The sequence below is a fragment of the Pteropus vampyrus genome, unplaced genomic scaffold, assembly GCF_000151845.1.
Source record: "Pteropus vampyrus isolate Shadow unplaced genomic scaffold, Pvam_2.0 Scaffold143, whole genome shotgun sequence".
In the NCBI taxonomy this organism is placed as follows: domain Eukaryota; kingdom Metazoa; phylum Chordata; class Mammalia; order Chiroptera; family Pteropodidae; genus Pteropus; species Pteropus vampyrus.
Window position 1 is genome coordinate 4137415 of NW_011888924.1, and position 13665 is coordinate 4151079.

At 41.7% G+C, this 13665-nt stretch overlaps 1 protein-coding gene and 1 pseudogene across 2 annotated transcripts in view; both read right to left on the minus strand.

The window, feature by feature from the left end:
• On the minus strand, positions 1-119 carry LOC111744910 (annotated as a pseudogene).
• Positions 120-6188: 6069 nt separating this feature from the next.
• The window catches only part of METTL2A (methyltransferase like 2A), a 13080-nt gene continuing 5603 nt past the window's right edge, over positions 6189-13665 (minus strand). For both annotated transcript variants that reach the window (XM_011368563.2, XM_023535634.1), the window contains 3 exons: positions 11767-11873; positions 10361-10426; positions 6189-7001 (listed from right to left, as the gene is read on the minus strand). In XM_011368563.2, coding sequence (XP_011366865.1) covers positions 6844-7001; positions 10361-10426; positions 11767-11873 — 331 coding nt within the window. In that variant the 3' untranslated portion in view covers positions 6189-6843. The remainder of the gene's footprint in view (positions 7002-10360; positions 10427-11766; positions 11874-13665) is intronic.

Consider the following 13665-nt stretch of genomic DNA (forward strand, 5'->3'; position numbering starts at 1 on the left):
TGCCTACAGCACCTGGTCTTCCTAGGTGGTCTCCCATTCAAGTACTAACCAGGCCCAACACTGCTTAGCTTCCGAGATCAGACGGCATCGGGCTTGTTCAGGGGAGCATGGCCATAGACTTCTGCTACAATTTTAATGTACAACATAAAACAAAGTGTGTCTTACACAAACAAATCTCATAAATACAGAGTAGCCCAGAGAGGTTGGCATTTGATGCTGTTCTCTGCACGAGTTAGGATTGAGTTATGGAGGCCACTAGGGTTGCCCGATTATTATCATCATTTATATCCAATTTACAGTTAAGGAAACTAAGAATCAGAGGAATTTAGTAACTGGGCCAAGATGACACAGAGAACAAACAAATGAAATGGTGACTCCAGAATTTCAACCCCAATCTGTGTTGCTTTAAATAGATTGAGTTTGAGATGCCCAAGGGCCTTCCAGGAGAGAGAGGTGTCCAGGAGGTATTTAGATAAACTAGTTCAAGGCTTAAGTGAAATCCTTAGCTCCTGACATAGATTTGGGAATTATCTGAGTACTGATGGCATTTAAAGATTCAAAGTGGACCAGCTCATTTACTCTTTTGCAGTCTCTGTGTACCATGGAGCCCAAGCCAGCAGACTTCCCTGTAATTGTATCTGTACCTTTCAACCATAGTGATAGGGCCTTCTCCAAGGGAGCTGGGCGGCCATGCTTCCTTGCTGGCTCTCACTCTCTACTCTTTCCCAGGTATGCCTGGCTCCTGAGAAACATTTTCAGCTTTGGCCTCACTATTTCCTGCTGGGTTAGATGACAGAACTTGGCTTTCCTCACGGTGATACCTGATGCTCTCTACGGACCCAGCTCCTAGGTGACAGTCCATGTACTCAACCACCCAGTAAATATTTATTGAGTACCTACTATGTGCCAGACACCATTAAAAAGTACTGAGGATACATCTGTGCACAGAGTAAACAAAGTGGGCTTATGGTCTAGGGGCAGGAGGTAGATAATAAACAACAGTGCTATGTGTCATGAGGAAGATAAAGCTGCAAAATGTAGAATGCCTGAGGGCATGGAGAAGGTTCTGAGGGAGAGCGGAGACACTGATCAAGGGTGTCAGCTGGGAAGAACTCCGGGAGCGGGGCCGGAGACTTGCATGAGGAGAAAGTACCAGTCATGAGAAAATGGGGTACATACAGGGCCTGGTAGGAGCAGCAAGTTCTGAGAGGTCTAGGCTTGGGGTGTCTGAAAAACTTGCCTGATGGGAGAGCGGAGAGGGGCTTTGAAAGGCAGGACAAGCCCAAGGTGGGCTGAGGGTCCTGTCCTGGGTGAGAAGGCCCAACCCAAGACAGTCGAGGGGCAGCTGAGGAGGTGGGAAGGGAAAAAGAAGTCAAGAGGACACTCTTTCCTAAGGAAGGAGAAAGGAGGAAGGGGCAAGAAAGAAGCAGCAGCAGGACTGGCTACACAATTGTGGGGCTCCTTCTTAACAAATGAAGAATTTCAAGATAGCAACGGCAGAGCATCAAACCTAGCGTGGGCCCCTGTGATCTCCTGGCACTGTGCAAATGAACAGGGCACAGCCTGTGATGCCGGTCCTGGGCCTGGTGGAGACCCTCGGGAAGATAAGGTGGCAGAATCCAAGTTCTCCCTTCACCCCAGCTGAGTATCACAGGTGGGTCCCTGCTACAGGGTACAGGTGCCAAATTAAAATCTATTTTGACAAAATGTTGCAATTTGTACTATGTTGCAAAACCAGCACAATTTATGTAGCCGATTTCATGGACTTTTGATAGTTGTATTACACTTCTGATAGTTGCAGGGTTTTCTTTTTCCGTGGGAGGTTTAGGGGTGAGGTGGGGGTGGGCAGGAGCCAGCGCCTTCTCTCCTCCTCCCTTTCCAACAAGGCAGGCAGCATGGGTAACCTCCGAGCAGGTGTAACATTTTCTGGACAGGCAGAGTTGGTTGGAGCCAAGAATATTTAAACTCCTATATTATGTCAAATATCATTTCTATCAAATCACCCCTCCTTAATCTTAAACTAATTACCTTACGATTAACACTAGTGTCTGACCTTGGTAAACCACCTACCCTCCCTGAACTTCAGAATTCCTTGGCAATAAAATGGAGATAATTATACTTTGCAGAGGTGCTGTGAGAATTAAATATATAAAAAACTTTTTGAAGATTATTAAGGTCTAAACAAACGCCTGTTAGTGTTACTACAGATCTGCTCAGCAGTTGTTTCGTTGGTGTGGGTGGGGGACCTTGGGACAGCCATGGCTTTGACAGAAACCTCTCTTGGTGCCATTCGACTCCTGGGCTTTGGTGTATTCTTAACAATCAACTTCTGATCTTCAGTTTCTCAAGCAGCTTCCTTTCCTAGAGAAATCCCCTTGGCTTGTCAGTTATGTCTCAGATCACAGGCCAATAATCCTGGTTTTATACACCAGACTCTTGTGAGTTTGGCTGGCTTCATACTTTTCATAGTCCCTAGGTGAACTGAGAAGAATCCAGATCTTGGCTGGGCCTGTTACAGTAGGAAACAGGTGATCATTCTTATGCCTTTTTGATACACAGTGCACTGGTTAGTACTCATTAAAATACTAAAGGCAGGTATGTGTATTACAAGAGTGACTAATGGCCGCATAAGTTATGACAGTGTTCCCCACACTGCGGTGTGGAGTGTGGGAGTCTACCATGATCCTTAGGCCTCTGCAGTGATTGTTTCTTCTGCCTAGAAGGCTCTTCCCCCCAGACGTCCCATGAAGGATGTCACCTCCTTTAAGAGACCTTCCCTGTCCAGCCCATCCCAGAAGGTCCTTTCCTTTTCTCTGCTACCTCTCTAGGATCCCTACCTTGCTCAGTTCTTCCTGGTACATGCCCACCTGCTGCATGTTTTATGTGTTTGTTGTTGAGATCTCCCCATCCAAACGTGACCTCCAAGAGGGTTGTGACTTGGCTCTGTTTATTCCTGTTTCCAGGCCAACAGCTCAGAGCCTTTGGACACCAAAGGGATCCAGCAAGAATTTATTCTTTTTTCATTGTATTTATTTTTAAAAATACTTTCCGTTCGTGACAAGTGATACTATTTTACTTTTGTAGCAGTGATATAGGTTCCTTTAAAAATAAATTTAAGAATGTAAGTAAATTTAAAAGATAAGTAAATAATGAAGGTACTTCAATGTTGGTATTTGGGAAGGGGGAAGTGTTCTGTGGATGCCTTTTGGAGACTCCGCCTGGCCTATAAACCCATTCTAGGAATTGCTCACATCACAGCTAAATGTGCACGTGCAGCACACACAGCACACTTATGACTGAGACAGCAAGCCTCTGGGGGTGGGTTATGGTCACCTCCTCCAAGTGGACTGAGGAGCAGAGGTCAAGAGCCAGAGGCAGCGGTGGTGAGTAGACACCTCCCAGGACTCTTCAGAGGCCTCTACATTTCTGCCCTGGGGGTCCATGAGACTCCGTCTCCTTCTACATTGTTTTTTTATTCAAGCCAGCTTGAGCGCTGATACTTGCTACCGTAGTCCTGTACACTGCGGTCTTGAGGTTACAAACTGTGTCAGTGGGTGTCTCAGGAGGTGGGGGAATGCTAGGCACGGTAGGAAGAAGCTATTTAGTCATTCAGTCCTCATTCATTGTGCCTCAACCACGGACCAGGTGCTGTGCTACTGTGCTATTGAGAATACAATGTTCCCCCAAGAACTCATCGTTTAGTGAACTCCACTGCCAGCCTCGATCACCTAATAAATATTGAATAAAGGGAAGCAAAGCCGAGGAGGGCGTGGGGTGCTTACCAAGAGCAGGGTACATCAGGGCTTTCTTGAGTCCTGCTCATCCCCTTGGAGGTATTTCTCTATTGCTGATTAATGTTCAAAGTATGGCTCTTTCTAAGGATTTTTAAGTTCTAATGGAGAAACCCAAACTCAAAGGAAGGGTAGCAGGGAATCAATGCAATTTGGGGTTCACGTCAGGGTGAAGATGCCAAGCTTGAGCTTTTGGACAAAGCTTCTGGCTATTGTGTCTCAAGGTCTTCCTCTGAAGCAAGGAATCTGATGACAGCTATTAGTCCTGTAACTTGGTCATACAGTGCAGTCCACCGACAACAGTCAAGAGACAATGTCCAATCTTGAACCTAGAAATTCATTGAAATAAAGTGACGTACCAATTCAGTGTTTTTACCTGTGAAATTCACCATTGGCACTTCTTCCACCTCTCACATCAGAACCTGCAGACCAAATTAAGAAAATATAATCTGTAATGCATCGATGCAGCCACACTCTGAAAATAGCAGCTGCAGCCACAAACCAGAGAACAGGCCTTTGTGAACAGAGTGAAAGAAGCTGTTTGTCTTCAGCTCCTCTTTTAGGCCACAGATAGAACTCCCACTACTACTAAAGTAATGTCTTTAAGCAAAGAGAGGAATCAATTAAAAGGAAGTAGGATGTCTTAGTTCATTAGATTTTCCTTTTCCTATTAAGGTTCCAAAGCCCTAAATTTCCAATTGGAGCCCAAGAGTATAAACTTACATGAAGGGAGGTAGTGGACCCATTGCAAAGCATAGGTTTGACAGCATTAGCAGAAGCCAGGCTCGAGAAGTACACAAAATCGGAGATGAATCCCTTTTCTAAGGACCCATGCTCTCTGGGGGAACCGTGTTATACCTTGAGCCCAGACACCGCTTCAAGAACACAGCTCCACTCCAACAGCTCCAGTGCACCTGTCTCAAATTAAACTGTCCCTCATTTTTCAAACAACATTGATCTCTTTAGCCAAATTAACACTACTTAGGAAGATCAGTTTCAGAAACACTTCTCTATTAGAGCTTAGCAGATGGCAGAGAAGAAAAAGGAGCAGGGGGCAGGAAAAGGCTCATCTTTTTTATATGAGCCCAAGGCTCAAGTCAGAGGCTAGGAAGATGCTTTGAAATGCTTCAGAGATGCCAAAGGAAGGTCTTTAGTGGATCATTTGAGTTAATCTATCTGTTCGTTTCAAAAGATAAATGAAATACCTTTCCAGTGATTTTTTCTTCTTTTAAATAAATTTAGTACAAATGGAAAAGATGGGAGCTCCTTTCCTCCCACCTTTTAAAACTCATTAGCTGAAGCCGAGCAAGGTAGACATTATTATAGCAAGGTGGTGATGGCCTCATGGGGGTACTGGACCCAGGGCAGGGTGAGAAAGGTGTCTGCCTGAGGGAGTGGTGACAACAGTGACTTGCAGTGTTGTGTCAGACCAAGAGGGGTGAGGAGGGCATCCATATGCGGGTGGTGGCAAGAGGAGAATGGTTATATATGAGGGGATTGGCCCAATGTAAGGATCATGGGAGTTGGGATTGTTGGAAAAGGGAATGCCAACCAATAAATAAGAGTGATGGAACTAGAAAATACTATGTGACCACAAGAACAGTATTAATTCAGTCAAGAAACAGCAATTAGATGCTAAAACCAAAGGGAAAAGTTTGATGAGGAATGAGATATTTATACAGTCTTAAAGCACTAATCTACAAAATACTAATAACTTTTCAGTGGAGAACTGCAGCAGACACCACCTCAATCATATGATCAAGGTTAATATCCCCAATACTGGCTTAATTCAAAAGCTTATATTCCAATAGGAAGCAATAGAAGCAGCACAGCATCACTTCTGATATTCCTGCCAAAAAGGTAAAACTTGAACCAAATCATGAGGAAACATCAACAAACACAATTTGAGGAACAGTCTGAAAAATAGTCTGTAATCTTCAAATACAAGGTCATGAAAACAAGCCTAAAAGATTGTTCCAGACTAAAGGAGGCTGAGACATGACTACTAAATGCAGCAAAATGGATTTTTTTGGGGGGGGGGCGGGGTGGGTAGAGGGAGTACGAATAAAGGATATATTGGGATTACTAGGAAAACTTGGTTATCTGTAGATGGCAGTGTTTCCATGTAAATTTCTACTTCTGATGGACTTGATATAGGAGAATGTCCTAAAACAGGAATTAAACATTAAAGTATGTAGGAGTGTTGAGTCATCACCTTGCAACTTACTCTTAAAAATGATTCAATTTAAAAAACCTATTTTCGTAATACTCCTGGTACTATGCCTTTAAGTTTGGAATTATTTTAAAAATTGCTTGTGTTTTCACATTTTCACATATGTAAGTAAAATAATAAAACAATTATGAAAGTATCAAAGTTTAAGTTGAAAATCCAAAATGTAGGCATGAAGAATTGAAACTTTTTATTTGGTAAAATTAAGAATATATCATATAACTTATGGACCACCAAGAAAGAACCATGTAAAAGTGGTAAATGAAAACAAGCAGAACAAAAAAGTAACACTGATGATGATCACATTTAGCCACTTCAGTGATGTGGCTAAAATAAGGTCCTCCTAATTCCTTTTGTGTCAAACACGTAAGGGCACAATAAAAAAATACAATCCTAAAAGTGAAGATCCTTTTAATTTTTAGACACAGGTTAGAGGGGGAAAAGTACTTAAAATATCATGGAACCAGGTATTTGAACTCTCAAATAATTCAATAAAACTTATAGTCAAATGATACTTTGTCATATATAATACTTTCACATGGAAATAAATTCCTGTTGTCTTTTAAATTCCTAATTCTCATGAATGTTTCAGTTAACTAACAAAATAGCAAGTCTCTGAGATCTCAAAGTAAGAAAAAACTTGAGAAAAAGTATATAGTAAAGGGTTTCATAAATATGAAGCATAATTGTTAGAATCATGATAAAAAGTAATTTTTCCTAGGTTCAAGGCTCGAGTTTGTTTGAATCCTTGAGCTATCCAACATCAACAAGACGCCATTTGTGGGTGTTCTTTTTAAAATGTCCCAGTGAGCTCCCACCATGTCAGGAGCCAGTGTTGGACAGAAGAGGTTTGCGATATTTGCACTGAATCCAAACTCGGTACATTGTCAGCTGTTTCCCTCGGTTGACTTGCAATCGGCGATCCACCAGGTTCTGAACCTTTTCCAGTCCAGCAGTAGTGAAAAGTGTGTCCAGTTCATCTAGTTTAGAAAAGAGATGTTTATATATTTTCCCCTGAAGAAAAAAGTGTTTACCACTTCCCATGTTAAATGGAGCTCCTTGAGATCGCTGTCACTATTTGTACTTTTTAAATGACTTCAGTGGGGCTGTTTAGTTATAAATGCAGTAATGGCTTGGTAATAGCAAGTTCACATTTAGGTAGCAGAAGCCAAACCATCTGGGAAGGGCAGTCTAGAATCCAGAGGAAGGGCTTCCCTAGGAGTCAGCTAATGGGGAGAAATTTTCACAAGGGCTCTGTTGGACGCCTTAACATTACATGTAAAAAATTTACATATATGTATATTAAAGCCTTTTTTTTTTTTTTTTTAAAGGGGAGAGGTTCTATCACTTTAACCAAAGGCTCAAAAAAGTCTATGATCTGACAAAGGGCCCAGGAATGGAGTGTTCTTAAGGCAATGGTGGAGGAGGAAACTCGCAGCCAGGCAAGGAGCAGAGGAGAGCAGTGAATGCTAAGTTCACTTTAACTCGGATGCACCTAAGACATAATCCAGCTTAGCAGGTGAAACAGCTGGACTCTTGCAAAACAGGCTGGTTTCCCGTTGTGGACAAAGTGACAGAGAGGAAAAGCATAAAGAAGAGCAAGGAGGAGAACAGAAGTGCGAACAAGCTGAGCCTATCTGGAGAATAGTGAACGGTTCAGGTCGGCTGTGAGGGATGGGGAAGGGCAGGAAAAGGCTGCAAAAGGAAGGAGGGCCAGATGATTTTACTTTTGAAAGTACACCAATGAGCATTTAATATGGTACTCTGGGAGTGTTAGCATAATAAGCAAAGATGAGTATTTTCGTACCTTGTGTGAAGAAGTAAACTCTAGTGCCATCACCTCTCACATAGAAATTTTCAGACAGACACTGACCTGCAGAGTGATGTGGTAAAAATTAGAAAAACTTTGAAGCACTTCTTTGAACTTTACTGTCAATCAAATGTACATCACAGATTAACTTCTTGGGCAGAGAATGGAATTTTCTTGGTCATATTTGGTACTTGGCAGGAATCTTCAATTTCTCTCCTACAAAGGAATGGTGCTTTGGACAAGAGCAGCCCAAGGGGAATATTCAAACCACAGTGCTAGATTCTCAGGTCTGTTTTAGAGTTCTGTGTGACGCTGAAACAGATGGTGTTTTCCCCGCTTCCCTGATTAAATAAATACTGTTAAAAAAAAAAGGAAAAAGAAAAATAGAAATCAAGCAGTATAGTTGAGTTTAAGGAAAGGAAACTTAAGGTCTCTCCATTTATGAATGTTTACACACACATTCATAAATGATAACACACACAGTTTTATCCTGGACACTCTTATCCTTCTGCTATGCCCCCGAATTTATGCCAATTTAACCTGGTGTGAAATCCTTCACCTTTTGAATGTCAATAAAATCTACTTGCTCTTTTGCTTCCTTGTGTATTTCTCCCCAGCTGTCATTATATGTGGGATCAAGTTTAAAATTCTCAGGTACAGTTTTCCTCCCTTGGTAATGCAATGGCAACACCCTCCACTCCTGAGCCAGCGGTATGGGGTCTGCCTCACATGGCAGGCACAACAGTCCCCTATCCAGAGGTATTCGCTTTGTTTTCAAGATTTTGCTTATGCATATATTATAGATTGGTTCTTGAAGAATTTCCAGGACTGTTGGGTTCAACAGATAATACAAGGTGCTTTAAATAAGGTCATAATGATTCATGTTTCTACCAGTAATGGAGGAACATATCACTTTCTTTGAATTGGCCAGCAATAGGTTTAAGAACTGGATCTCATTGTTATTTTTATTTCCTTGAAGTTTTGTTTTTGGTCATTTGGCTATGTTCTTCTGTGAATCAACTCTAAAATATCCCTTCCCTGTTTTTTGGGTGGGTTACTGATCTTTTTCTTATCAATTTGCCAACAGCCCCTTGAAGAGCATAGATATTAAGTCTTTATCTGTTCTATGTACCAAAAATATTTGTCCTTTAACTTTTTAATGGCATCTTTTGCCATACCACTTTTAAAATTACTTATGTAATCAAATGTCTTTTTGTAAAAATAGCTCTTCTAAAAGTAGCTGTCTTAGTTAAAAAGACCTCCCTAACACTGGATTATACAAGTCTTCAAAAACAGACCACTCTTGTCATGTATCAAGTGGGTTTATCTATGGAGCTATAATTCTAGAGTCTCTATTCTGTTCTGATGGCAAAACTATTGTTTTGATTACAGGAGCAAAATACCATTTTTAAACCGAAGCTGAGCCATGTCATAGCGGCCATAATCTCGCAGAAGCATCATCCCTCCAGGCCTCAGAAGCCTGCTCAGCCTGTTGATAGCCTTCTGCATCCTGTGGGGAAACAGGGAATGAAGATCAGGTTTCTTTAAGGACAGGGTTCCTTTTCCTTGTCACATATTCTGAAAAGCCCACGGACTTGCTAATCCTGAAATCTTAGATCCTCTGCCCTTGCTTCGGTTAGATTGAGAGCACACAACCAATCTTGTGTGCCTTCTGCTGCCTGCTCACAACTGTGGCTTCAATCCACTGCCTTTGGTATGAAGAGGCCCGAGGATAACCTGCTTCCTTCCGCCTTAGGGCTCCACTGTGGGGGAAGTGACATACCCTCTGCCTGGCTCACTTCCTATTCCTCCTGGGATCACCTCACGGGGAAGCCATCCCTGCCCTGTGCTTCCACGTCTCACCAGGTGTGGGACTGCTAGCTGACTGACTCATCTGCCTGCCTCACTGGGCAGTCTAGAATCCAGAGGAAGGGCTTCCCTAGGAGTCAGCTAATGGGGAGAAATTTTCACAAGGGCTCTGTTGGACGCCTTAACATTACATGTAAAAAATTTACATATATGTATATTAAAGCCTTTTTTTTTTTTTTTAAAGGGGAGAGGTTCTATCACTTTAACCAAAGGCTCAAAAAAGTCTATGATCTGACAAAGGGCCCAGGAATGGAGTGTTCTTAAGGCAATGGTGGAGGAGGAAACTCGCAGCCGGGCAAGGAGCAGAGGAGAGCAGTGAATGCTAAGTTCACCTTAACTCGGATGCACCTAAGACATAATCCAGCTTAGCAGGTGAAACAGCTGGACTCTTGCAAAACAGGCTGGTTTCCCGTTGTGGACAAAGTGACAGAGAGGAAAAGCATAAAGAAGAGCAAGGAGGAGAACAGAAGTGCGAACAAGCTGAGCCTATCTGGAGAATAGTGAACGGTTCAGGTCGGCTGTGAGGGATGGGAAAGGGCAGGAAAAGGCTGCAAAAGGAAGGAGGGCCAGATGATTTTACTTTTGAAAGTACACCAATGAGCATTTAATATGGTACTCTGGGAGTGTTAGCATAATAAGCAAAGATGAGTATTTTCCTACCTTGTGTGAAGAAGTAAACTCTGGTGCCATCACCTCTCACATAGAAATTTTCAGACAGACACTGACCTGCAGAGTGATGTGGTAAAAATTAGAAAAACTCTGAAGCACTTCTTTGAACTTTACTGTCAATCAAATGTACATCACAGATTAACTTCTTGGGCAGAGAATGGAATTTTCTTGGTCATATTTGGTACTTGGCAGGAATCTTCAATTTCTCTCCTACAAAGGAATGGTGCTTTGGACAAGAGCAGCCCAAGGGGAATATTCAAACCACAGTGCTAGATTCTCAGGTCTGTTTTAGAGTTCTGTGTGACGCTGAAACAGATGGTGTTTTCCCCGCTTCCCTGATTAAATAAATACTGTTAAAAAAAAAAGGAAAAAGAAAAATAGAAATCAAGCAGTATAGTTGAGTTTAAGGAAAGGAAACTTAAGGTCTCTCCATTTATGAATGTTTACACACACATTCATAAATGATAACACACACAGTTTTATCCTGGACACTCTTATCCTTCTGCTATGCCCCCGAATTTATGCCAATTTAACCTGGTGTGAAATCCTTCACCTTTTGAATGTCAATAAAATCTACTTGCTCTTTTGCTTCCTTGTGTATTTCTCCCCAGCTGTCATTATATGTGGGATCAAGTTTAAAATTCTCAGGTACAGTTTTCCTCCCTTGGTAATGCAATGGCAACACCCTCCACTCCTGAGCCAGCGGTATGGGGTCTGCCTCACATGGCAGGCACAACAGTCCCCTATCCAGAGGTATTCGCTTTGTTTTCAAGATTTTGCTTATGCATATATTATAGATTGGTTCTTGAAGAATTTCCAGGACTGTTGGGTTCAACAGATAATACAAGGTGCTTTAAATAAGGTCATAATGATTCATGTTTCTACCAGTAATGGAGGAACATATCACTTTCTTTGAATTGGCCAGCAATAGGTTTAAGAACTGGATCTCATTGTTATTTTTATTTCCTTGAAGTTTTGTTTTTGGTCATTTGGCTATGTTCTTCTGTGAATCAACTCTAAAATATCCCTTCCCTGTTTTTTGGGTGGGTTACTGATCTTTTTCTTATCAATTTGCCAACAGCCCCTTGAAGAGCATAGATATTAAGTCTTTATCTGTTCTATGTACCAAAAATATTTGTCCTTTAACTTTTTAATGGCATCTTTTGCCATACCACTTTTAAAATTACTTATGTAATCAAATGTCTTTTTGTAAAAATAGCTCTTCTAAAAGTAGCTGTCTTAGTTAAAAAGACCTCCCTAACACTGGATTATACAAGTCTTCAAAAACAGACCACTCTTGTCATGTATCAAGTGGGTTTATCTATGGAGCTATAATTCTAGAGTCTCTATTCTGTTCTGATGGCAAAACTATTGTTTTGATTACAGGAGCAAAATACCATTTTTAAACCGAAGCTGAGCCATGTCATAGCGGCCATAATCTCGCAGAAGCATCATCCCTCCAGGCCTCAGAAGCCTGCTCAGCCTGTTGATAGCCTTCTGCATCCTGTGGGGAAACAGGGAATGAAGATCAGGTTTCTTTAAGGACAGGGTTCCTTTTCCTTGTCACATATTCTGAAAAGCCCACGGACTTGCTAATCCTGAAATCTTAGATCCTCTGCCCTTGCTTCGGTTAGATTGAGAGCACACAACCAATCTTGTGTGCCTTCTGCTGCCTGCTCACAACTGTGGCTTCAATCCACTGCCTTTGGTATGAAGAGGCCCGAGGATAACCTGCTTCCTTCCTCCTTAGGGCTCCACTGTGGGGGAAGTGACATACCCTCTGCCTGGCTCACTTCCTATTCCTCCTGGGATCACCTCACAGGGAAGCCATCCCTGCCCTGTGCTTCCACGTCTCACCAGGTGTGGGACTGCTAGCTGATTGACTCATCTGCCTGCCTCACTAGGCCCAAGCTGTTTGAGTGCAGAGACTTGATCTTTCTATTTGTTAAATAAAGACTGAGCCTCAAGAACACATAATTTACATGGTGACAGTATGCAAATGAGTAATTATGGGCAGAGCACTTCACATTTCTTTCCACACTTTCCATATTGAGATTTAGTGCCGGTTTCAGCTTTACTAAATTCAGAGGTGTAAATGCTACAAACTTACAAAAAAACTCCACTTGAAAGTCTATTTAAATATCAAGTAATCAATTAATTTTAATGTTTTGTTTCAGTCTATGTCAGTTTTAAAAAATCTGAAGCATTCGAACTTCTGCAGTTATTAATGCCGAGAAGCATGCTGGGCCCTTTGGTCTGCCCTCCATCTGCCTTTATTGTACCCTCACAATATCCCTGTCGGGTCAGATGACTCAATGCTATTCTAGAGGAAACACGGGCTAGATCACTCTCCTGGGTCTCCAACCAACACTACTTCCTTGAGACGGTATTTTACCAGGATGACAGGTTGTTGAAGGCTATGAGGCTTTAATATTATTTTTAGGCTATAGCAATTGAATTTCCTTTTACCTAAACTTGATTTTATGGAATTCTACTGTACCTTAGTTTTTCACAGAACTTAAGGATGAGAGAACACCTATATTAAGCTTCACTGTAAATTTTGTGCTGTTAATAAACCTAGCTTATTTAAAGCATTTAAAAAGGCCAATAATGAGATGTTACCTAAGAGTGGTGGCACCCACAGTTCTAAAATAGCATGCTATGAGATTATCAATAGGGAATTTCTCCACACGTCCATTAAAGACTGCTCTCTCATTCTTTGGGGGGATACTAAACCATAAAGATGAAAAAGACTGACCACTGCAGTTAATGGGAAGAGGTTTAGAGGCTGAAACAGAAGAATCCATAAACAGAGTTCAAGACGAATTTAGGAAAATAGTTGAGATGCTTATATCACCTTGGATGGAGTGGCTTCCTCCTGTCTATCAGAATATCCTTTCCATTTAGGGCCGAACCCTAATATCCAGGTTAAAGGACCTCAAACTTACTTGTCTGGAACAATTGCGGAAAGAACAAATATGAGGATGATGACATCGAGACTATTACTGGGAACTGGGTAGCTCTTATCTTCATCACACAAATCATGAACAAAAGCGTAACACCGAGAAGGATCATATGCTGAATTTGTCTGCAGGCGGTTAGGAGACACGCACACATTAGAAAATGTTCACAGGGCTTCAAGGAAAACTAACTTTGCTTTACGTGTTAACTGCAGTTACTTCACTAAGGCATGCATCCTTAATCGCATCCTTACTCAAAAGCTAAGAATTATGAACTCTAGTGAAGAGCCTAAGGAATCTAACTGGAGCTTTTAAAATGAAATGTTCCCAATTTCT